Source organism: Siniperca chuatsi, linkage group LG17, assembly GCF_020085105.1.
Source record: "Siniperca chuatsi isolate FFG_IHB_CAS linkage group LG17, ASM2008510v1, whole genome shotgun sequence".
Lineage (NCBI taxonomy): Eukaryota > Metazoa > Chordata > Actinopteri > Centrarchiformes > Sinipercidae > Siniperca > Siniperca chuatsi.
The window spans coordinates 2,688,115-2,714,796 of record NC_058058.1 but is presented as its reverse complement, the minus strand read 5'-3'; the positions used below and the strand labels follow the sequence as shown (position 1 = coordinate 2,714,796).

Genomic DNA, 26,682 nt, shown 5'->3' with positions numbered 1-26,682 from the left:
CTTTGTGTGTGTTTCTGTGTGTGTGTTATGTGGTACATGCACATAAACCCAACTCACCCATGTTATTATTTGTATATTACAGTATTTTAAACCAACATTAAATTCAAACTACACCTTCTTAGTTCGTGCAATCAAACTGTGCATTCCTCATTAACATTTTTGCATTTGAAGTTTGTTGGCTTCATTCTACCTTGCTGGCTTGTTTACTGGTTAGTTTTTTTTCTTCACTAGCTAGTTAGCTTATGTGCTAACTTGTATTTTGTGTGCAATATTTACCTCAAGTTTTGGTTTGGTACCAATAATTTCAGCCTTTCAAAAACTCCACTCGTGTGATTAGGTGATTAGCCTAGCTTAGCAGCAGGAGGAAAATCACCCTACACAAAGAGAAATGTAAAAAAAAAAAGTGTTTTTAAGGGGAGCTACGTGCTGGAACTATTTCTTGACGAGCAAAAATGTATCCATCCACCCGGCACTTCTATGCAGCTTCTGCACTGGTTTCCTGGAAACCTCACTGAGACAACAAAGCTCAGGGAAGTGACCACGCCCGGCTGTTGTTCTTGCAGAAACACTAAAACAAACAAAACAAACTTTTATTTTTTTTTTACATTTATGATTAAACAAGATACAACATATTAATTAGTGAGCTTTAAAAGTGTTGGTAAGTTTGTTTCTTTGAACTTTTGGACAGAGCCAGGCTAGCTGTTTCCCCCGTTTCCAGTCTTTATGCTAAGCTAACTCTCTGCTGGCTGTAGCCTTATATTTAAAGTCCAACTGATATTACATTTAATCATCCCTTTGTGGACTCAAAAATAATGTCAACATGTTTTTTTTTTTTACTAGTTTTTATTATTAAAAGGAAGAATAAAAGGTCAGAAATGCGCCTTTTTGTCTCAGCCGAATGGAGGGGCGTGTCCCTGTCTGTGTTTGATTGACAGCAGCTGGCAGAGTGCCGGTGTTACACCTTACAAAACAAACTGCTGTACATTTCATGAGCAGACGGCATGTTGTTAGTGGTATTAGTGGAGTAAGAACCACACCAGCATCTTAATGGACCCAAGTGACATTTGCAGGTATGTTTACATGCTGTGTAATGCGCTGCAGCTGAGCAGCTAATTAGCTAACTAGCCTGCAAACTGACGTTAGCAGTGCACTTTTCACCGGTGACTGTTTGTTTGGTGGCTCGTTCAACGAGCTGAGGTGCAGGACAAGATGTGTGTTCGTGTTTGTACGTTAGATAAACAGGAGGCTTTAGCCTTTAGCGTGAAGCTAATGTGGTTGTTGAGTCTGTGGCTCTTGTGTTTTGTAGCTGCTGATTGGCTCAGTGTGACCGTCTGCTCTGCCTATGATACTGAACACTGACATCACTGCTTTATGCAAAGATTTGATTGGTTATATCTGCTTGGATGGAGAACTAAAGGTATTCTGACAAATGAATGCAAAAGTTGCAAAAAAGGGCGCCATCATGAAACCAAAAAATATAAATTTCACTCTTTTGGTTCCTGATTTATTTTCTCAAAGGACAAGTGATATACAGAGCAGAGAAGATTTTAATTTCTGTTGTACTTTAACGGACAGACATGAGAATGGTATCGATCTTCTAACTATTCTAAAAAAAGTGCTTATTACCCCGAATGTTGAACTGTCAGCTGTTCTGATTTGTGGGTACCAAGGGCAGCTCACTGTATTTGTGTGTTGTCAAGAATCACTGTTAGGCACCACCAATCCTTTTGTAATCAATCAAACTTTATTGGTATAGCGTCTTTCATACAGGTTAGTGCAGTTCAAAGTGCTTCACATATGACTGACAACATGATAATAAGACAGCAGTGTAGACCATAATAGAGTGAAATAAAATAGATTAAAAGACAGCAAGGATAAAAATGAGAAAAGGATTAAAAGCTATAATAATAATAATAATAATAATACAGTCGAGTTAGATAAAAACTAGATCAAATATTTAAAAAGACAGCAAAATAAAAACAAATAAAACCAATCGTAAATGACAGCAGTGGCCGATGATGTGTCCACACCAACCAGATAAACTTTCTTTAGAAACACAAACACAGAAAAAAGGAAACTAAAGTAAAAACCAAAACACCAGTTGGCGTGATTTCGTCCAGTGCCCAATCACTTCTTACAGGATAAGAAACTCCAAGCATGTTTGACCTCCTGCTCTCTGCACCCACAGTTCAGCCTGATCCGCCTCAGCTGGCTTTCAGGTAAACCCACTTCAGACCCGAGCAGAGGGAGATGATGGAGATGAGAGGAAGGGAGATGGTTTAAAGAAAAAAGGCGTGCAGCCTTGGAACTGTTGACGCCTGATGCAACTGTAAGAGATGAGGCGTTTCCTGCCTGCAGCTCGGCTGTTTAGCATTTCCCCATCCCGTTCATTCTGGATGTTCTCCACGTCGCTGAGCCCATCGCAGGCAAGCTGTAATATCTGGTCGGTATTCTCAAAGGTATCACGGTGCTGGTGTTAATTTAAGATAAGCTCTGCCTTTGGAATCACAATGAGAATGAAGGGGGCTGTAAAAAAAATTAAAAATGAATAAGAATAAAGGTGAGGAATCACATTTCGGGCTGATAGCAGCACAGAGCGGATTGAAAGCTGTCGTGTCCTCAGAGCGCTCGGTGTGTGTAAGTGTGTAGTTCTTCTAGTGATGTGTGTGTGTGTTTGTGTGTGTGTGTGTGTGTGTGTGTGTGTGTGTGTCTAAATATTCATATTGTGTGTCGGGTGTTTGGGGTTTGAGCTCGTGTCTCAGCAGATAAATCGACCTGCAAAAGATGAACATTTCTACAGAAAACACTTTTTGTGTATGATGCTGCGTTTGTGTCCCGTGGGAAATCAGGTAAATATGAGTTCTCTACTTGAAACACTGCTTTTGTCAGCTTCCCAGTGGTAAATACTGCTTGAAAATTCAAGCCTTGATAAAATTTGTATTTCCTCGTGGAAGGAAACGTGTATTTATTACATATTATATATTAGAAAACATGAGAAAATAAGTAATTTTTCTGTCTCACAGGTGGTTTTGTACACTTAAGCTTAAAAATATCTTTAATATGTTTTTGTTAACAATGTATTTGTTTTTTACATTGTGATGTTGATGTACATTAGCAGTGGCACACATGCTTTCAAAGTCAATATTAAGACACAAACTGAGCGCAGTAACGTTTTTTTGTGTGTGTCCATAATTTCCAAATAATTTTCTTGTGTTTTCTAATAACTGTCCTGGAAATAACTATGTAATGTGCTACTAACTATAGAGACAGTGATCAATTGGTACACTTCCGAAATCTTTCGAAGTCTTTTAGTCTGTGCACAGCAGGTGAGCTGAAAAAACATGCAAAAATGTGAAATGGTCTACAGGTAAGGTACAATGTCCACAGGTAAGCATACAGTTCAACATATACAGAGAATAAAGTTTCCAATACAAACGATTAGTTAATTGATATTTACTTGGAGCTTTTTTTCCCAACCAATTTCCTTTTTTCCCTGTAATTGATACCAAATGGTTTTTTCCAGTAAACTAGTTGTTATTAGAAAATTAAAGACAATATCTAGCGTTACCAACCTGAAGCGGTTCGAGTCCACCTGGGAACGTGGAGCACAGCGTTAAAAGGAAGCTGGTTGGTGTGTGTGATGTTAGCTTTCTACAATGTCTTACTTTGAGAGCGCACACACATCGAGGTGTAGACCAGAGTGAGCTTCAAGGCAAGTCCATCAAAATTACATTGCGCCACACAACTCTTCTCTAGTACACTGTGCTTTATCCTCCAAACGTTTTCGGCTGCCGTGCCTTCGTCAGGGTGGCGTCTGAGGCTGTTTCTGGTTTCCTTATATACAACACACTGATCTGTCATGTAAACAAAACCTTTTCTTCAAAATACTATTTACAAAATCTCATTGTGCTTAGTTTACACAACCATGAATACAGAGTTTAACACCACATTCAGCTTTTCACATTATTCCCTAACAAATACACTTTTTCATCTTGACCCGTCAGTGGGTAAAACAGCTGAACGGCAGTTTTTCAGTACAAGTAAATCATTTCTGTATTCTTTCAACCTAATTATTCAAGTACTTTTCCAAAAGACAGTGTATTTAAATGACCTCCATCACTTAACATTTACAAATAACCAGAACTAATGTCCGGGTCCATCTACGTTTGAACTTAACACATCCATCCAAGAACTACGCTTCCAATTGTTCTCAAAGAAATCCTGTTAATTCAGAACAAATATAAAGCCAAGTCTAACTCAGCTAACATCTTTAATGTAACATTCTGTTTGAGATGAATAAATAGGAGCTATAAATACACAACTCTTAAGAGGAACGCACACTGGTTACGTACCACAGTTGTTATTTTCTATATAAGCCAACACACTGGTGGCACCAAGACAGCAAGATATGCCGCTGTCCTATTTCCCAGCATTGACGCACGTCGATGCTCCAAAAAAGCAGCAGTTGCATCACATTCACTTGCTGCATCTGGACTTCTTCTGTCTCACACGACGATGCCAGCGTGCTGCCCTGTAGATGTTCTGGCAGTTTGTTTCAGATCCGTGCTGGAGAGTAACTGACAGCAGCTTCACCGTGTTTGGATGTTGTAGGTCTCTGTAAGTTTAGAGATGTGTTTTGGTCTAAAATACTTTGGTGATTTATAAATGAGTAGCAGTATTTTAAAATGAACTCTGACAGGCTGGTTGAAGGACCCGTTGAAGGGATGTCCTAGAGCTGAAAATTGATCCCAATATTAACTAAATGTGATTAGTTATGATAGCAAGGTTTTATTCTCCCTGTCCTTCTCCAGAAATCTGACATCAGTTTCTTTGAACATGTTTAGACTGAAGTTAGGTTTTAACTGAGGAATTTCTCAGCTTTGTATTTTTCAGTTTAGTTTTATGATCTGCTCGTAAAAATTGCTTTAGTTTTTAATCTTATTTGCATTTTACACTAAAACCTATAAGACAAAAATATCTTTTACTGTAAAGAACGGTAAAAACTGGCAGCAGTTTTTGCAGATTTTAAGCATTTAAAGGCATAAATACAGAATTTTGAGTTTGTTTTCTTTCAGATTTTGTTTTAAAAATGTGGCTGGTGTATTGAGCTGTGTCCTCTTTGTATTGTCCCATACCATGAGCTGTATCTTTACACCTGCAACCCACAGGCATAGTGGGCTGCTGGACTACTGGGTTAAATCCCCCATCTGCCTCGGGAATCTGGACTCTCTGAGCGAGGCCTCCCCTCCATTTTCCCCTCTGAGGCTTTTCAGCAGCAGACTGCGTTTGTACTCTGCAGCTCCCAGGTGTGAGCAAGTGTAACTGTGTGAATGTGAATCAGGATGTTGTTGAGAAACACAGCACACGCTCAGATAAGCTTCCCGGCATGAATAAAAACTAAAGAGAAAAAAAAAAAAGAGTCCCGTGAGAAATATCCGCCTAGATTTCCTTGGCAAACTCCAGGGATTCGAAACCAGCTTCTTTACGCTGCTGTATCTCTTAAAATGTTCAGCACAAGCCCAGCTGTGTCAGGATGTACGGTAAGTATCACATATTTGAGTTCTGAAATCCTGCTGTTGCACTTGAAATCAAAAGAGAGTCGACACATCACCGGTCAAATTACTAAACAGAAGCCGACTCGCTGGGCTGCATCTGCTGCTGTAAACACCATTACATAACATGTCTGTGTCTTAATTGGGCCATGAGACACAGCCACCATTTTCTTCGCATGTCAGATGCACGCAGGACGGCGGCGGGAGATGGCCAGAAATTTTCAGAAAGGCTTATGCAATTCGTCATTGTGTAATTGTGTCTCTTCGCGCTGCTGCTCGGCCTATAATTGGAAGTTGTTGCATCAGCTCAGCTTGTGCAACCAGCTGCGTGGTTTCTCTGTACATTATCCGCCTATAATCCAAACCTCAATGCATGTCATTCACACAGCCTAAACAAAGGCTTCATGAGATATTTCACACCTCAATCTGGAATAACTTGACAGCAAAAATCACATTGCTGTACTGTGAAAAGAGACTGAAACTGAACAGAGGAATTATAACCAGAGAGAAGTCTGCAGGTGGGAGAAAAGAGCGTGAAGAGGTTTGTTTTTTCGCTGCTGAACTTTAACCTCGATCTGAAGGGCAAACATGAATCAACATATGAAACGTGGCAGCTTGATTCGCTGTCTCAATGCCTTCAAAGACATTAAAGGAGCTGTTTGTACTTGTGACCAAAGCGCGTCACAAAACAAATGTGCTTCAGTGAAACTTGGCAGAGACACAGTGTGTGCGTGTGAGGCAGGAATCATAAAGCAGTAAAAGGCGGGTGTTCATCTTTATCCTCGTATTAACAGGGGCACAACCCCCTCCCCGTCTCCCCACAGATCTACAGTTCACACTCTGAGCAGAATAATAACCAGATACTTTATCGATCCCTGCAGAGAAATGCTCTTTTTGGGCATCTTCCACGTGGAGGTCAGAGATCGTGTTCAGCAGCCCTGGAGCTCCTGAGGATTTAGAGTCTCGTGTCATTTTTGGGGGGTTTTTTCACTAGCAGGTCGTCTTTCACACGATTGCTGCATCTCCATTCAGGACCAGATCCTTTGGAGAATGCGGTCCAGTATGGCATGACCTTTTAGACAACCTGAAGTCTCAAATGAACCGGTGCTTTCAGACAGTGAAGCCAAAAGCACAGGTTTTACACACACTCTGATTAACAGCAGGCCCAGTCTTCTAACAGGAACAGCGGAGTTTATGTCTGGCTCTATAATTTCATCAGTGACCAATGATCACCTGAATGCAAATATTTGGTTCATACCACTTGGTCATGATGATGAAGGTGTTTGCTGTGTTCCCAGGAAACAATGATTTGGTGATTTGTAGGACAGAAGACGTCCGGACAGTAAAGTGAAAATTGGGCTGAGTTTGGAAAAAAAAGTTTCTCGATGTCTAAGTCACATACAACTATTGTTTCAACAGCATTTAAATGAACTTACCAGAGACTCTGGTTCTTTCTGTTGTTTCTCTCCTTTTTCCTCTCCTCTCTCTACGTTTATGAACGTACGCGTGAATTTTTGCTCGGTGAGAATTCGCATCTTTCCACTAACTTTGTATGCAATCACAACCTTAAAAATTCCCTTTGCTGTCTGTCTGAACGCCACTTTTGGAACATAGCTAAGTACATTTACTCAAGTACTGTACTTAAGTACAATTTTGAGGTACTTGTACTTTACTCGACTGTTTCCATTTTATGCTACTTTCTACTTCATTAAAGTGATGAACACATTAATGCATCAATAATTATAATATACTATTCTGAAATCGATCATTCTGCATATTAAGTACTTTTACTTTTGATACTTCAAGTACATTTTGCTGCTAACACTTGTACTTTTGCTCAGGTACAAATTTGAATGCAGGACTTTTAGTTGTAACAGAGTATTTCTACACTGTTGTATTGGTACTTCGATATAACAGAGATCTTTGTCAGGCATTGTCAAATCACCATCACAAAACAGAGCAGACAATATATAGGCACAAACACATTCATCACACAGGTGATCAGCATGATTGAGAGTCAATCTACTCAAGCTGGACCAATCAGCACTGTCTGATACTCCCACATGGGGGACGTAGCATGCCTATAAGAGGGCAAGAACAACTAGAATCAGCAGGATCAGTATTATACAGGCACATATCAAATCCAACACATCAGAAGCTGATTCAAAAATGACGAAGATCTCTGTTAGATCGAAACGTTGCTCAGTAAACATCAGCGGGAGCTATTAGTAAAGTGTGCAGAGCTTTTGTTTGCTTTTTGATCCAGCACCTGTAAAAGTTTTTTTTTTTTTTTTTTTTTTTGATGTGCGTACCCTGAACCCTTTTTGTCCTGAGTACTTCCATAGTTTCCATTTCTAGTATTAAAGGAAAAGTTTAGACTTTTTCAAGTTTGTGTTAATACATGAATCACATTCCCATAAGTACATTAAAATGAGTTATTGGTGGCTGTAATCATTCTTCTTGTCCATACTGGCTGTGAATTCAAATATAAAGTTCCCTCTTTCTGTTTCCACAGTGATTCCTTGCTGAGCCGCGGTGGACGGATTCGTATGCAGGTTTGCTGCTGGCACACAACACCGGCCTTTGTCTAACTGACTGCTGAAGCCTCATACTGTATTTACTAAACTTTAGAGTGCGTTTTTGCACAGAGAAAACCAGTAACTCTTCCAACACACATGACATGTGTGTGTACTGTTGTTTCCTTCCTTCAGATTTATGTGCAGTGATGAAATGTTATGCATCTAAAGTTCAATCACAATTGAATCAATTCAATTTTTTTATCCAAGTAGATTCTTACGAAGTCAAAGAAAAGATTATTACATCAAGAGCAGCATGACGTCCCTCCCCACGTTGACAGGTCAGTAGGTACTGTAGGCTTTGTACACCTCACTACTACCTGAGATTGTAACTCTACCACACCTGTTTAAAATACCATTTAACTCTGACAGAAGGCACAGTGAGTCCAGCTGTTTCACATCAGCTTGATGTCCTGATGTGGTGACACGCACACAAACTGCACACGTATCAGTCACCCAGACTTTAAATATTACGTTCAGCCTGTGCAGGCTGGGATCCAATAGTAACTGTAATAATAACTAATCTGAATCTTTGCGCAGCTTGAAGTCGACCCTCTGTGGTTTAATGGCATCGTGGGACTTGTGCTCTCTGAGTTTCCAGTTTTCAGTCTCATTCAGCTGTTTGAAGACGAACTGAAAGCTTGAAAAACCTTTTGTGGTGTTCTTACGTCAGTAAAAAGACAGTTTTCTCTCGATACGAGGCCGGTCTGCTCTCTCCCTTTGAGCTTCCGCCTGCTGTTCGACCAGCGAGCATCACAATTTGTACAAAATGATGAAACACACGTCACAGAATAACAGAGGTACAATTTAATATGAAAAGAAACAAGGACAAGTTGTACAATTACTTTGGGCAATGAAGAAAGAAGAAAAGGAAAGAAAATGCTCATGTTGTGATTATCTGAATAAATTCAACTTTATTTAGAATAAGAGTCACAAAAACAACTCATATTGAGCTCACATCCAGGTGTTCCAGCTGTTTGATGACTCGTGCAATTTAAGATGCTGCTTTTGATTAATAGGTAAATAACTTGTTTCTTATCTGGAGTTTCTCAGTCGCTTTTCTTGTCTTGGACTGGCAATCAAGGACGTGTGTTATGAGAAATGTAATCAAAAGTTGAACCGACACGTGAATCATGCTTTAATGGGCGGCTGCTCGTCAACAGAGGGGCGGTTACTCCGAACAGAAAAGATATTGGGCCTCGCCAGTAAACCTACAATGAGCCATCCTGCTGCACTTTATTATTTTTTAACCTTCGTGCACAGCAGGTTTGTGAGTTTCAGCAGCTCAGCTCACATTCACACAGCTCCATACTGGGAGCTTCCCATTATAACCACAGCTTGTAACTGGTCAGCACTGAGCAGATCCACTGAAGCAGACTTTAGTAAGCCCTGAAGTGAAATCCCTGCCCTGCATTTAACCCAGCATAAATATTTTTATGAGTATATATTTATATATGAGTGTAATAGTTAAACCCTCAGAACCTGAGGCTCATTGTTTTCAGTTATCAGTTTTCACAAAAAATTTTAAGAAGAAGGTTTTGATTGATTTTTAATGCAGATTTAAGTTTTTTTTGGTCAATCAGAAGTCGTTTCAGCTGCCAGAAGACAGCATTGACAAATAAAAATTTTGACCTGATGGTGGCGCTAGATGAAATGTCAGAGGATCACCAAAGTGATTTCAATTCACCCTGAGGGGAACATGAATGTCTGAAACCTATCCAATAGGTGATATTTCATTGAGAACCACAAATGTCAACCTCCTGGTGGCGCTAGAGAAAGAGTCAGGGGATCACCAAAGGCATTAGGATTCATCCTCGGGGCACCATTGTCACAGCCTGTCATGTTCTCACCTGTCATTAACCACACACACATCGCACTCCCTCATCTGAGCACTAATCCAAGACACCTGTCACCTTTCACACACCTGCACTTAATCAGCCCTCCACTCCCCTATAAAACACCATCCCTCACCTCAGGCAGGGTCCGGTCTCGTTTGGAATAGGACAGATCACTGTATCCAACCTACACAACGTCACGGACTCTACCTCGCATCTGCAAAACGTCTCCTGAGCTCCCGACCCCAGTCTCCAGTGTGTGTCTCCTCTACCCCAGAGCTTCATTCCGACCAGTCAAAGGACGGTAGCATTATCATCTACACTATCGCGGGTTACTTTGTGCGTAATAAATACTATCAGTCTCATCTTGGTGTCTCTGGCCTGCTCTGTCCGTAACAACCATGAGTGTCTGTACAAAATTTCACAGCAATTCATCCAATAATTGTTGAGACATTTCAGTCTGGACCAAAGTGGTGGACCAACCGGCCAACACTGCCATCCCTAGAGCCATGCAGCTAGCACGGCTGCAAAACGATGAATGCATGAATTACATAGTATTAACTTAGTACTGTCCAACCACCTGGATGACGGAGAATCGTAATAAACATATATTAATTTATGTATCTGCTGTCTAAACAAACAGGACTGCAGCTACAAGAACTGAAAGAGAACATAAAATAAAGTTATCTGAGTGATAACTTTGGCCTGAAATTCTGTCCCAGTGTCTCTTTCTTTTCCACTGAAGGAGGATAAAAAACAACAGTTTGATGAGGATAAATAAGAACTGGAGTCATTACACAGAAAGGGAGCCTTCGTCCCCAAAACTAATAACCTCACCTTTTCAAAGATGGTTCCCCTGAGAAAGATGCTTCACTTGGAAAAGCTTTGCAGAACACTTAATTACATAAAAACAAGAAAGTGAGTGGTGAGTTTTACCAATCTGAAGATCTTTGACTGAACTCGAGTGGGCAACAGGCTCAGAAAAAGTTGAGAATGTAATCACATTTGATTGTGAACAGTTTGAGCCACTGCAGTTGAACAGCAGTTTGCTTCAGAATGAGCGAGTTTATTCTGATTGATCACTTACTGTGATCACTAAGACTCCGTGTAAACACACCCAAATTTGAACAACTCTTCTCAGGAGGATTTATTTACCTGGGGTACTTTTACTAAGAGCACTGCTGACACTCAGCTCGCTCTCCACACATTCACACCTGCTCAGTACGACCGCAGTCTGATCTGTTGGTCTATGGAGGGGCACGACGCAATAATAATTTCAATATGAGATAACGGTACACGCTTTTGGACCATCTTTCCTGGAAGACATTCATGGTGTTGCACTCAGCTGTTCACAGGAAAAGTGGCAGAAGTAGCTGTGTGAAGAATGGAAAAAAAAAGAGAGCTAGAAAATCAAAAACCACCCCCTTTTTCTCAGCTGCCCGCATCTGGCCAATCACGGTGTGAAGCGGGTGTGAATGTCGGAGTGTCAGTTTCAGAAAGTTTGAGAAATTGTCAGAAACAGCCCCCTCCGAGGTTTTGGATGCTGTTCTATCATCTGACAAGCACTTCAGTTTCACTTTTTTCTACCTAGATTTATCCTGCCGGTTTGATGGTGATCTTCGGGCAACAAGCGGCTAAAATCGATGTTTTACTGTTTTGGTTATAAAATATCGATTATAGCCGCTTTAAAAGCCTACTGGGAAATTTCAATAACAGGTGTAGAGGCGGACGAGTGGTTCGACCTGATAAATTCCAGAATCAACAAACAACTCCAGGAATTCACTGAATGCTTCAAATCAATGATATTATAGAGTTTTGAGTTTCATCTTTGTGCACCTGATGGGGGTGGAGCACATCAGTCCCTAAAAAATCCCGCTCAACCTCCACCCTCAAGTTTCCCCGCTGGTGTTTGTACAGATTTAACTTAACCTGCGAGATGTCAGTCATGAGCTGCTGATGAGCGAGTGTTTGTTTGAGAGTTTGTCAAAGGAGCGATTTCACCAACAAACCCCGGAGTATCAGCACCCACATGGGAGCAGAGTGTTACTGCATCTGCGTCGCCGCGGAAACACGCTCATCTGAAGCTTCCAAAAACACACACAAACACATACACACACACACACACACACACACACACACACACACACACACACACACTTCTGTTAAATGGAGCAATTCACAGGAAAATCTCTGGCTCGGTGTGGGAAACACACACACACACACACACACACACACACACACTCTGCATGAATATGGAGCTAAAAGGCAGAACGATAAACACACTCTGGAACACTGGAAGCACTTAGGCGAACACACACACACATTCACAGCTTTTTGGGGGCACAGCAGCTTTCATTCCTGACTGCAGCTCTATATATCGCACGGAAATGTAATTTCACACTGAACTTTTCAACCCTTTCTTTCAGGAGAAGAAGAAAGACGGAAGGAGAGTAAGAGGAGAAAAAATTTCTGAACACATCAGTATTTTTGGCAGCTGGTGAGTGAGGCGAAGCTTCGACGTGGAAACCCTCCTCCCTCCCTCCCCTCTCCTCCCCCCCTCCCCTCTCCTCCCCCGACAACAGCCTGAGATGTTTTTAGACTCCGTGCAGGATATCAAGGTGCTAAAATGTGAGTTTTTATGAGACAAAGTAAATACATCTTTTAACTAAAAACTTATTTTTTAACTGCTGCTTGGGGAGTTTTTCTGAAATGTAACACAAGAACAATTGAAGGTTTTTGTTCCAAAATGCTGCTGTTTATTTTTGCAGACATGATGCAACTGAATTTTTCAACACGTACACACAATTACATTTTCTAAAATATTGACATGATCACAAAAAACTAATGAGCATCTGGCTCCTCAGTTTCATCAAATGGCAATATTTGATTGATATTTCTTGTGATATTTTATAGATAATTTCCCCAAATTCACCTTGACATATTTGGTATCTTTGCAAACATTTGAATCTACTAGAATTTAAAGTAAGGATCAAGATTTTCATTGACCTGCATCAGGTTATTTTAAGGGAATGTAGTTAAAAATTAATATGTGGGTGATTTATAACCATCAAAAAATAAAACCCAGACAGAAATGAAAAACATTTTTCTGTTAGACAAAACAATTTTATTCTGGCATTTCTTTAATCAATTATAGATAAAAGTGATTCAAATGAAACAATCTAAGAAGAGAAAATCATTCCTTGTTTCACGACTCATGGACATATGCTACCTGTGACAAGGGGGTCACAAGAAAGCACTTCAGTTCTAAAGTACCTTTAGACCCCATTCGCACTTCATGTGTCTTTGGCGGATCAGATAGACATCTGATATCAACGACGTTAAGTGTAAATGCAACCAAGAAGCTTTTGAAACAGACTGAAAGCTGATTGCTAGGATTCTCACCAAATGTTGAAAAGATGTGAATGCATCTGTCTCTTGCCAGTGATTCACACCAACTCTTCAGAAAAGCAACAGTTTGATCATATTTACTCCCTGGATCGACGTATCCCGGCCACTGTGCCTTGCCTACTTCTGTCTGTCTATAGACCTTTTTCACAGCAGACATTTTGGCATGTAAAGCACAGGTGTAATTGATAACATTAAAGACGACTGCATTCCATTCAGGTGAGCTGGTTCCAGAGTCCTAATATTGTGCATGCAGGCTCACTGTGTTGGCTTACTATGGCACTTAATGGAACACAGCCATTGTTAATGAAATTTGTTTCACCTGTGATTTTTCTGCTATGACAAGTCAAAATGAGAAAAAGGTTTATCATTGGTGCTGATATCTCAATCATCATTATTAAACATAAGATGATCGATAATTCGTTTATACAGCTCATACTAAAAGAGACTTACAATGGAGGCTGTACACGATATTGTCTTACTGACTTGTCTGTTCGGCACCTTGCGTTGCCTGGTTTGGCCATCTGTTTGCACACAATGAATTTCCTCAATTTGCTTCCGGTTGCAGCTGCACGTTTCGCCATTTTACAAAATGACCACTTCATTCATTCAACTTCACCTTGATGCTTTAGTTTTGTCACATTGTTTCATGAACATTGTAATATAAATCATTTCACCCATAATTTTTTCTACATGCTCACTGATTCACTCTTGTACATACGTACATATTTAACTAATACGCAAGCCCTAGTATTACAATATTAAGCCCTAGTATTTGCTGGTTGCTGTAGGTATTAAAAGATCATGTAGTGGAGTTAGCGAAGGAGAGGGCTCCTTAGGTCTTACTGACTACAGTCACTTTGAGTGACTTGGAGGGAACAGAACAGAAGGACATTGAGGAGATGTTAACACCGTACACACAGTTATATTCTCCTTGGTGTTTATAATCTATTGGAGGGAATTCAAAGTGTGCCTGGTAGAAGACAGAGTGACCCAATGCTGGCTTTGCTTCAGTGGTGCTTGTGTTAGGCTTTGTCAGATAAAAGAAACCTCCAGGATATCTGGAATGAATAGAGCAAGTGACGGAGAATTTGTTGCCTTGGGTGACTAATATATTGTTACGGCTGTCGATCATCCATGCATGAGATGTCAGGTAGATGCTGGGCGTCTCCAATTTCACTGCAGAATAGAGATAGATTTTTACACACTCATATAGATCATAAAACATGTTTGCAATCTTGCACAGTCAAATTTCCAATAATTGTGTTTAACTGGACAAACAAAACACACAATTATTGACCTGTGACAGAGAGCTCAGCAGTATTTCCTTGAGGGTAATGGATGATTTGATTGTTAAATTTCTTTTTATATTCACAGAAGTATGACCCATTTTGGGTGAAGTCCACTGTAGGGAAGGTAAAGGTTACAGCTTCGTGTTCAGAGTGTTTTTCCATTTTAAATGATCCTTGGCTCTTTTTCAGGACAAATATCCCACCCAAGTGTTCTGTTACTACAGTGCAGGTGATTTCAACTCTGTCACCCCAGTTTACCTCTGGAGCAGGACTCAAACTGATTTGGGGCTTCTGTAGAACACCTGAAACAGATAATACGTTGTAATAAGTTGGTTTTGTCATAACAGCCAACACAACTTGCAGCAGTTGGGAGGTAATGACTTCATTCATAGATTCAAAATGAGCCAGGCATCTTACCTAAACAGATAACGCCGGCATCTTCACCATGTCCACAGTTATTTTCTCCGAGGGTGGGATGCGTACAGTGTGTGAGAGCAGACTCTTGGCCTGTACACTTTACATTATCCAGCCATATTGGACCAGTGCCTCTTCCGAAGCGGGCACTTGTGGGAGCAGAAACTGCCTGACCGCAGCCGACCTGTCTACATACCACCTCGGCATTGCTCATTCCCCATTCATCATCACACACAGTTCCCCACTGGCCTTTATATAGGATCTCCACTCTACCAGAGCATTCACCTAAGCCACCGACCAACCGGAGCGGTGCTGCATATGACAACAGAAATTAAGTGAGTCCAAATGTAAAGGACAGTCAGACATGCATTGACATACAGTTCTGAAAGTTTTAGATTTAAACCAATTTTTGAATTGCATATGTGTATTAATACTCATACATTTTCATTTTAAAACACAATGTAAATACATTTACTATTATTACTAAGTATTGCTTGTACCACCATCATTTCAGAAGCTAATTCGCTTTCTTGCTGTGCGTTATATTCGATACCTCTTTCACGTCTGTACGATAAATGTAACTCAAAGTCACTGTAGCGGTTAGCTTAGCATAAAGACTGTAAATGGGGAAAAAGCTAGCCTGGTAAAATTAACAAAACCTGCCTACCAGCACCTCTAAAGCTCACTAATTAGCACTTTATATCTAATTTATGATTAATTTAGGGTAGCTGTTTCACCATTTTTTATGCTAATGTCTTTATGCTAAGCTAAGCCAACCAGTGCCTGGCTACACCTACATTGTTCAGACTGTAGGCAAATCAGATTTGTTTCTCAAATCAGATCTTTAAGACAGACTGTCCGCACTGTTTGCAAGTGATCAGATTGTATTTATGTGTCCAGACATCACCAACCTGTCTGCATGGGTTGCTATGGTAACAATGTACATGTCAGTAACTTCGCATGCTGGTGATACGGATTTCCAACACAGAAGTATGAAAAATGGAGATCCTTCCAGCTTTGCCACCAGACAATTGATTTCTGCGTCTCTGTTGTACTCCATACCCAGAGGTGTAGTGCTATTTGTTTAAGTACTGGAGTGCACCTATGATGTGCACGCGCACGGTTAAGTTGTGGCCCATTTTGAAGGTTATGTAACCGCTGTTTCTATGGTAGCACGTTTACATACATTAGTAAACTATCATAGAAAAGTAGTATCAGTCGTAGTCATCTGGACACTGTTTTCAGAATCAAGACGTTTCGGCTCCCACCCGGAAGTCATTCTCAATTGTGAAAAATGGACCGGGAACTCGGAAATTTAAGCTACTCTGTGTTACTTAGGCCCTGCCCTCAGGAAGGAGTCTTCCTGAATATCTGCTAATTACTCTGCCTAGTTTCACCTGAAACTATTGTTTTCTGGCTGCACCTCCCTCATCACTGTTAAGTACCTGATTAGCATATGATTGGAGTGACCAAGGTGCTAATACACTGTGGTAAACGTTGGGCAGATTAAATCTCAGACCACCATTTCTGTTCAAAGAGGGGTTTTCTTTTTTCACAAAAATGGATTCTTTGACACCTCTTTCAAACCAACTCTTCTCTCTACTTAGAATCTTCACCTCACTGTCTTCAAATGTGTGGTTTGTAGCTTTTACATGCAAATGCACGGCGCTCTGCAATCCTGAGTTAGCGTGTCGTCTGTGCTGATAAAGTCTTTTGTGAAGTGGCTGTTTAGTCTCACCTATGTACCGTTCTTTGCAGTTTTCCTCACTGCATTGAATTGAGTAAACTACATTGCTCTGTTTATGTGTGGGCATCTTGTCCTTAGGATGAACGAGTTTCTGTCAACACTTTAAGACAGAAACTCGTTCATCTGTGCATTTGCATGTAAAAGCTACAAACCACACAGTGAGGTGAAGATTCTAAGTAGAGAGAAGAGTTGGTTTGAAAAAGGTGTCAAAGAATCCATTTTTGTGAAAAAAGAAAACCCCTCTTTGAACAGAAATGGTGGTCTGAGATTTAATCTGCCCAACGTTTACCACAGTGTATTAGCACCTTGGTCACGCCAATCATATGCTAATCAGGTACTTAACAGTGATGAGGGAGGTGCAGCCAGAAAACAATAGTTTCAGGTGAAACTAGGCAGAGTAATTAGCAGATATTCAGGAAGACTCCTTCCTGAGGGCAGGGCCTAAGTAACTACGACTGAAACCTTTTCTACGATAGAACACTCCTGGATGAATGAGGGACTACACCGTATTAGTCAACTATAACTAACCACACAATCAAATGTCAGACTGACTAGACAAATAGTTTCATCATGTTGGGAATATTACGCAGCAGACTTTCTGAAATCAATCTGGATACAATCTGGATATGCTAAAAAACGGATTTGGGCTGGCAGTCTGAACAAGGCCTTTTTTACCTTACAGAAGTGAGAGTGGTATCAATCTTCTCATCTAATGCTTAACAAAGCAAATTAGTGTATTTCCTAAAATGTTGAACTACTCCTTTTAAACATTTTGCACTTGATTGAATAAGTAAATATAATAATTTCCCACGCCACTGTTTTTACTTGTGTGTAAACAGAATACAATTGTGAAACAAACGCTGATGATGTTATATTATTTGTCCAACTGCATGGGACAATTTTGAACACATCATTTAAAAATCTTTACCTGCACAGAGAGCACCAGCATCATGTTCATGCCCACACGTTGCTCTTCTGAAACCTTTGAGTGAGCATTGCTGAAGAGATGTCACATTGTCAAAACATGAATCGCTAGCCTCCACTACTAATCCACTGCCCTGGCCAAAATGGGCACCGCCATAAGCGTTCACTGCATGTCCGCATTCCAGCTGCTCACACACCACCTCAGCTTTACTCAGGGTCCAGTCTGTGTCACACACCGTTTGCCACACCTCGCCATGACAGGACCTCTACTCTGCCAGAGCACTCATTCTTACCATCAGCCAACCGAACTTCCAAACTTTCTGTGAAGTCAAGTAAATTAAAATGATCATATGGTATCAGACATTTCAAATTCATTTTAATGTAGTCAAAGATATGGCAGATAAATGAAAGTCAAAGAAAAAGTGAAGTACTTTATTGTTCCCTACATTGCACACAGTTCATATTTGGAACACAACACCTTTACCAATAAGGACACAAGAACCTGTGACGTGTTGATAAAATTTCAACAGAATTGTAGAATTGCGTAAATAAAATGAAAACTTATCAATTGCAAGACAATTAACCTGCTCCAGTTCTATTAATTTAGTCAAGCATAGCTTTAATATGGCGTTAACAGGCGGAGTGAGAAAATCTAGATTTTTTTATTTCTTTTCTTTCATATGATCAATTATGAATTTAGTCATGAGCTGAATGAGGACACTGAATGTCACACTGAGAGCAAAGTAAAAACTGTGTGTTGAGTTTGAAAGGTCATTCTTGATTCTTAAACAACTGCAGGAGTAACGACCCCCAACATATACAACCACCTGTTATCACTTGATTGAAATTCCATACTACGGTCATGTGATAACGACTATCCACATAACAACTGAGCTAGTTGCGCACCATACACCAAGTATGTGGACCTTTTGAGTTTTCCTGTCAAGCTATGTGTCCATGAAATGAAAGGTGTCAAAAAAGCTTAGAATAGACCTAAGATAATGCAATAAATAGGAGCGATTCAACTGAAGAACAACAAACAAGACTATTATCTTTTGTCATTTCTGTATGTGCTTTTTCTTACCTGTGCAGACAACATCAGCAACTGAGATAGTGTTGCAAGTTTTGTGTATTTAACAGGCCTGAAGCTTGTTAGATGCTATTTCCACACATATGTCCAAAAATAGTTTAATCTTTTTTTGAAAAGTGGAAAGATATGCAAAATAACTGCGTAATCATAGGTTGTTTCTCATTACACAATAAGTTGGGGTAATTCAAATATCAATTTAACTTAGTCTTACCTGAACATTCGACAGATGCCTCTTCAGTATGATCGTGGCTGGTCCTGACATATTCTGTCAGTGTGCACTGTGTGAGAGAGCGCTCTCCACCGCTACAGGTGATCTTATATCCTCTCAGTGCTCCGCCTTGACCAAATGATCCTGACACCTTGACAGGATCTCCACAATTCATCTCTCTGCACACCACTATAGCTTCATTCATTCCCCAGTCAACATTATATGCTGGTGACCATCGGCCACCATGGTGGACCTCCACCCTGCCTGAGCACTGGTCAGCCCCATTCATTAGTCTAATGGTAGCTGGAAAGCAAAGGAAAGAGAATCAGCAATTAGTTGGTTTTTGGACATGTTTGAAAGAAATATCTGGTTAATTCAAATTGTATGCGATATTCTGATTGATATGCTGTAGTGGAAATAACTGTGATATAACAGTTTAATTCTTGACAGAAAAATATTCATTGGAGGAATTAGGGGCGACAGATAAATGTAAGCATAAAAACACTGTAAAATAAAGTAAATAACTTTCTAATAAAGAGGAATGAACAAAACAACAGAGTAATAATCGAGATGATACCTGAGCACACCACGCCGGCATCTTCACCATGTCCACAGTTATTTTCTCCGAGGGCGATGTCGGCAGTGCAAAAGGGACGTTTCATTACCGATGCAGTTGACATCATCCAGCCAGATGTCTCCTTGGCCTTGACCAAAGACGGCACCAGATTTGACTGTCAGAGCTGGCCCACAGTCCATGGCTCTGCACACCACCTGAGCATCTCTGATGTCCCAGTCATCATCACAAACTGTTCCCCACTGGCCGTCATGCAGAACCTCCACTCTACCAGAACATCGGTCAGTGCCATTGACAAACCTTATCAATGGATTACCTGAGGACAGGTCCGGTCATGTTAAAAGTACTCACAAAGTAACGTCAAATCATGAAATATTGGAGTTTCTATGGACTGTCAAATGTACTCCGTTTAATTGTGAGCTCTGTCCAAAAGCAGCGTATTAGTATTTTAGCAAAAATAGTGTTCTCCTGAGGCATTTATGTTTGGTACCGACTGACAATGTGTGTACTGTAATTTGATTGGTGCAATAACTGTGTGAGCAGGCATAAAATATAGTTTGTAAATATCGCTTCAATTCCAACTGCAACACGGGCAGTTAACCAGCTGGGGGGGGTCAACATTATTAGTCATTGCTTAGTTCCATCTGTGGTTTGAGCACTCCTTACGTTATTCTGTGACTGTTAGTTACTCTGTTTCATGATTTTTATCACGAGGTAACGTACGGAGTAATGAAGTTACTGGACTACTCATTGTTTTGACCTTTGACAGTATGGTCATTTGTCATATTGTCACCATATTTTGACCCATAAAAGCGAGACAGTTAATGCTTGCTAGGCCCCCCTCCTTTCGGAACCTGAGCCAGTAGACGTTAAAATAACATGAATGAAAAGTAACACCAAGTGGGAATCAATGCCAACATTAGCAAGCTAGCTTAACTGGCCTAGCTTCCACTTTCCAAGTGATGTACAAACTGAACAGCATGATGACGAATGTTGTAAAGGTACGAATGTCTTAACGGTACATAATCAGCACCAAGTGGGCTTGTTGAAAGGGGGAGGATCTTGTATCTCAGTTCCTAGGCTACATAGCAGGCCTGAAGCTTGTTAGTTGCTGTTTCCACATGTATGTCCAAAAATGGTTTACTCTTCTTTTGAAAAATGGAAAAATATGCAAAATAGCTGGAGTATCATTGTAGTTTATATCTCATTATGCAATAAGTGAGAAGAATTCAAATTTCACTTCAGCTTTGTCTTACCTGAACATTCGACAGATGCCTCTTCAATATGATCGTGGCTGTTCCTGACATATTCTGTCAGTGTGCACTGTGTGAGAGAGCGCTCTCCACCGCTACAGGTGATCTTATATCCTCTCAGTGCTCCGCTTTGACCAAATGATCCTGACACCTTGACAGGATCTCCACAATTCATCTCTCTGCACACCACTACAGCTTCATTCATTCCCCAGTCAACATTATATGCTGGTGACCATCGGCCACCATGGTGGACCTCCACCCTGCCTGAGCACTGGTCAGTCCCATTCATTAGTCTAATGGTAGCTGGAAAGCAAAGGAAAGAGAATCAGCAATTAGTTGGTTTTTGGACACGTTTGAAAGAAATATCTGGTTAATTCAAATTGTATGCGATATTCTGATTGATATGCTGTAGTGGAAATAACTGTGATATAACAGTTTAATTCTTGACAGAAAAATATTCATTGGAGGAATTAGGGGCGACAGATAAATGTAAGCATAAAAACACTGTGAAATAAAGTAAATAACTTTCTAATAAAAAGGAATGAACAACACAACAGAGTAATAACTGAGATGATACCTGAGCACACCACGCCGGCATCTTCACCATGTCCACAGTTATTTTCTCCGAGGGTGGGATGCGTACAGTGTGTGAGAGCAGACTCTTGGCCTGTACACTTTACATTATCCAGCCATATTGGACCAGTGCCTCTTCCGAAGCGGGCACTTGTGGGAGCAGAAACTGCCTGACCGCAGCCGACCTGTCTACATACCACCTCGGCATTGCTCATTTCCCATTCATCATCACACACAGTTCCCCACTGGCCTTTATATAGGATCTCCACTCTACCAGAGCATTCACCTAAGCCACCGACCAACCGGAGCGGTGCTGCATATGACAACAGAAATTAAATGAGTCCTAAAAGTTTATTTGGATTTAAACCTACTTATCTGTAATAATACTCGTAGTTTTTCTGTTGATGTTGAACTACTCCTTTAAGCATTTTGCACTTGATTGAATAAGTAAATATAATAATTTCCCACGCCACTGTTTTTTTTTCTTGGTGTGTGTAAACAGAATACAATTCTGAAACAAACGCTGATGATGTTATATTATTTGTCCAACTACATGTGACAATTTTGAACACATCATTTAAAAATCTTTACCTGCACAGAGAGCACCAGCATCATGTTCATGCCCACACGTTGCTCTTCTGAAACCTTTGAGTGAGCATTGTTGAAGAGATGCCACATTGTCAAAACATGAATCGCTAGCCTCCACTACTAATCCACTGCCTTGGCCAAAATGGGCACCGCCATAAGCGTTCACTGCATGTCCGCATTCCAGCTGCTCACACACCACCTCAGCTTTACTCAGGGTCCAGTCTGTGTCACACACCGTTTGCCACACCTCGCCATGACGGACCTCTACTCTGCCAGAGCACTCATCCTTACCATCAGCCAACCGAACTTCCAAACTTTCTGTGAAGTCAAGTAAATTAAAATGATCATATGGTATCAGACATTTCAAAGTTATTTATTGTAGTCAAAGATATGGCAGATAAATGAAAGTCAAAGAAAAGTGAAGTACTTTATTGTTCCTTACATTGCACACAGTTCATATTTGGAACACAACACCTTTACCAATAAGGACACAAGAACCTGTGACGTGTTGATAAAATTTCAACAGAATTGCAGAATTGTGTAAATATAATGAACACTAATTGCAAGACAATTTACCTGCTTCAGTTCTATTAATTTATTCAAGCATAGCTTTAATATGGCGTTAACAGGCAGAGTGAGAAAATCTAGATTTTATATTTCTTTTCTTTCATATGATCAATTATGAATTTAGTCATGGGCTGAATGAGGACACTGAATGTCACACTGAGAGCAAAGAAAAAACTATGTGTTGAGTTTGAAAGGTCATTCTTGATTCTTAAACAACTGCAGGAGTAACGACCCCCAACATATACAACCACCTGTTATCACTTGATTGAAATTCCATACTACGGTCATGTGATAACAACTATCCACATGACAACTGAGCTAGTTGCGCACCATACACCAAGTATGTGGACCTTTTGAGTTTTCTTGTCAAGCTATGTGTCCATGAAATGAAAGGTGTCAAAAAAGCTTAGAATAGACCTAAGATAATGCAATAAATAGGAGCGATACAACTGAAGAACAACAAACAAGACTATTATCTTTTGTCATTTCTGTATGTCCTTTTTCTTACCTGTGCAGACTATATCAGCAACTGAGTTAGTGTTGCAAGTTTTGTCTATAAATGTTTTTTGTGGACACTGAGTCAGTGTTGACTCCAGTCCATTGCATTCAATTTGATCAATCCAGGTCCGTCCTGTGCCATGACCATACTCGGCCATGGTGGTAATCTTATGAGCCCTCCCGCAGTCCAGCTGTCTGCACACCACCGCTGCATCCTTCACATCCCAGGATTCACCACACACAGTCCGCCACTGGCCTTGGTCATAGAACTCCACTCTTCCAACACATCGACTGCGCCCATCGGCCAACTTCACATTGCCTGGAAATGACAGCTGTTGTATGAATGTACAGTACACTCAGTCCAACTTGAGTGTTTGTTTTTATTTGTATACTTTTTGGGTCAAAATCGTAATAAGTATTTTTTGTTTTTTTTCTGCCGTGAGAGCGCCCCTTACATTCTCTGGAGGCAGAAATGTTTGGTACAATGTGTGTACTGTAATTTGATTGGTGCAATAACTGAGTGAGCAAGCATAAAATATAGTTTGTAATATCATTTCAATTCCAACTGAAACACAGGCAGTTAACTAGCTGGAGGGGCAACATTGTTAGTCATTACTTAGTCCCATCTATGATTTTAGCACTCGTTATTCCATGAGTACATTAGTTACTCCGTGTCATGATTTGAATCACGAGGTAACGTAAAGAGTAATGAGGTTATATTATCACCATATCTGGACCCATAAAAGAGAGACAGTTAACGCTTGCTAGGCCCCCCTCCTTTCAGAGCCTGAGTCAGTAGGCGTTAAAGTGGTCATTTTATGCTCATGTTCACGTTCATAATTTTATTTTGTGGTTAAACCAAAAAAAAAAAAACCTTTTCAAAAAACATCATATTTTTGCTCATACTGCACATTGCTGCAGCACCTCTTTTCACCCTGTGTCTTGAACGCTCTATTTTAGCTACCAAGTGAGATGTCCCACTTCTATTTGATCTTTGTTGGGAGTTGCACATGCGCAGTACCAAGGTGAGGACTGCTAGCCAATCACAAAGGCAGTGTGATCCAAAACAAATCCGCTTCAGCCGGTAACTATGGCTTCGGTTCAGCCGTACATGTTGCAACAACCCTAACCAGCTTCACAACCGAGACTAGAGCAAGACTTTTCAGAGTGGTAAGTTATTCATTTGTAACTAATTTATCTTTCATATGTAACGTTCTAACTGCGCACTGTCTCTACATCACAGTAACAACTTAATATCCATTGGCTGCCTGGAGGGTATCTAACATTAATTTAATTTCATATTTAGGTGTACTTGTGGAAACTGTTCAATTGGTGCATTATGTTGCTGTTGAGTTCATATCTCATTATGCATTAAGTGAGGGGAATTCAAATTTCAGTTCATCTTTGTCTTACCTGAACATTCGACAGATGCCTCTTCAGTATGATCGTGGCTGGTCCTGACATATTCTGTCAGTGTGCACTGTGTGAGAGAGCGCTCTCCACCGCTACAGGTGATCTTATATCCTCTCAGTGCTCCGCTTTGACCAAATGATCCTGACACCTTGACAGGATCTCCACAATTCATCTCTCTGCACACCACTATAGCTTCATTCATTCCCCAGTCAACATTATATGCTGGTGACCATCGGCCACCATGGTGGACCTCCACCCTGCCTGAGCACTGGTCAGCCCCATTCATTAGTCTAATGGTAGCTGGAAAGCAAAGGAAAGAGAATCAGCAATTAGTTGGTTTTTGGACATGTTTGAAAGAAATATCTGGTTAATTCAAATTGTATGCGATATTCTGATTGATATGCTGTAGTGGAAATAACTGTGATATAACAGTTTAATTCTTGACAGAAAAATATTCATTGGAGGAATTAGGGGCGACAGATAAATGTAAGCATAAAAACACTGTAAAATAAAGTAAATAACTTTCTAATAAAGAGGAATGAACAAAACAACAGAGTAATAATCGAGATGATACCTGAGCACACCACGCCGGCATCTTCACCATGTCCACAGTTATTTTCTCCGAGGGCGCGATGTCGGCAGTGCAAAAGGGACGTTTCATTACCGATGCAGTTGACATCATCCAGCCAGATGTCTCCTTGGCCTTGACCAAAGACGGCACCAGATTTGACTGTCAGAGCTGGCCCACAGTCCATGGCTCTGCACACCACCTGAGCATCTCTGATGTCCCAGTCATCATCACAAACTGTTCCCCACTGGCCGTCATGCAGAACCTCCACTCTACCAGAACATCGGTCAGTGCCATTGACAAACCTTATCAATGGATTACCTGAGGACAGGTCCGGTCATGTTAAAAGTACTCACAAAGTAACGTCAAATCATGAAATATTGGGGTTTCTATGGACTGTCAAATGTACTCCGTTTAATTGTGAGCTCTGTCCAAAAGCAGCATATTAGTATTTTAGCAAAAATAGTGTTCTCCTGAGGCATTTACGTTTGGTACCGACTGACAATGTGTGTACTGTAATTTGATTGGTGCAATAACTGTGTGAGCAGGCATAAAATATAGTTTGTAAATATCGCTCCAATTCCATCTTCACCACGGGCAGTTAACCAGCTGGGGGGGTCAACATTTTTAGTCATTGCTTAGTTCCATCTGTGGTTTGAGCACTCCTTACGTTATTCTGTGACTGTTAGTTACTCTGTTTCATGATTTTTATCACAAGGTAACGTACGGAGTAATGAAGTTACTGGACTACTCATTGTTTTGACCTTTGACAGTATGGTCATTTGTCATATTGTCACCATATTTTGACCCATAAAAGCGAGACAGTTAACTCTTGCTAGACCCCCCTCCTTTCGGAACCTGAGCCAGTAGACGTTAAAATAACATGAATGAAAAGTAACACCAAGTGGGAATCAATGCCAACGTTAGCAAGCTAGCTTAACTGGCCTGGCTTCCACTTTCCAAGTGACGTACAAACTGAACAGCATGATGACGAATGTTGTAAAGGTACAAATACGGTACATAATCAGCACCAAGTGGGCTTGTTGAAAGGGGGAGGATCTTGTATCTCAGTTCCTAGGCTACATAGCAGGCCTGAAGCTTGTTAGTTGCTGTTTCCACATGTATGTCCAAAAATGGTTTACTCTTCTTTTGAAAAATGGAAAAATATGCAAAATAGCTGGAGTATCATTGTAGTTTATATCTCATTAAGCAATAAGTGAGGGGAATTCAAATTTCAGTTCAGCTTTGTCTTACCTGAACATTCGACAGATGCCTCTTCAATATGATGGCTGGTCCTGACATATTCTGTCAGTGTGCACTGTGTGAGAGAGCGCTCTCCACCGCTACAGGTGATCTTATATCCTCTCAGTGCTCCGCCTTGACCAAATGATCCTGACACCTTGACAGGATCTCCACAATTCATCTCTCTGCACACCACTATAGCTTCATTCATTCCCCAGTCAACATTATATGCTGGTGACCATCGGCCACCATGGTGGACCTCCACCCTGCCTGAGCACTGGTCAGTCCCATTCATTAGTCTAATGGTAGCTGGAAAGCAAAGAGAATCAGCAATTAGTTAGTTGGTGTTTGGACACGTTTGAA

The 26,682-nt window shown here is 40.6% G+C and overlaps 1 protein-coding gene across 1 annotated transcript in view; it reads right to left on the bottom strand.

Moving 5' to 3' along the window:
* Nucleotides 1–13,064: 13,064 nt before the first annotated feature.
* The window catches only part of LOC122864727 (deleted in malignant brain tumors 1 protein-like), a 30,406-nt gene continuing 16,788 nt past the window's right edge, over nt 13,065–26,682 (bottom strand). The window contains 14 exon segments of the mRNA XM_044172346.1: nt 13,065–14,547; nt 14,669–14,962; nt 15,078–15,386; nt 17,750–17,991; nt 17,993–18,065; nt 19,047–19,346; nt 19,664–19,933; nt 20,874–21,173; nt 21,448–21,756; nt 22,035–22,349; nt 23,107–23,415; nt 24,510–24,809; nt 25,084–25,398; nt 26,332–26,628. Of these exon segments, the coding sequence (XP_044028281.1) occupies nt 14,204–14,547; nt 14,669–14,962; nt 15,078–15,386; nt 17,750–17,991; nt 17,993–18,065; nt 19,047–19,346; nt 19,664–19,933; nt 20,874–21,173; nt 21,448–21,756; nt 22,035–22,349; nt 23,107–23,415; nt 24,510–24,809; nt 25,084–25,398; nt 26,332–26,628 (3,977 nt within the window). The 3' untranslated portion in view covers nt 13,065–14,203.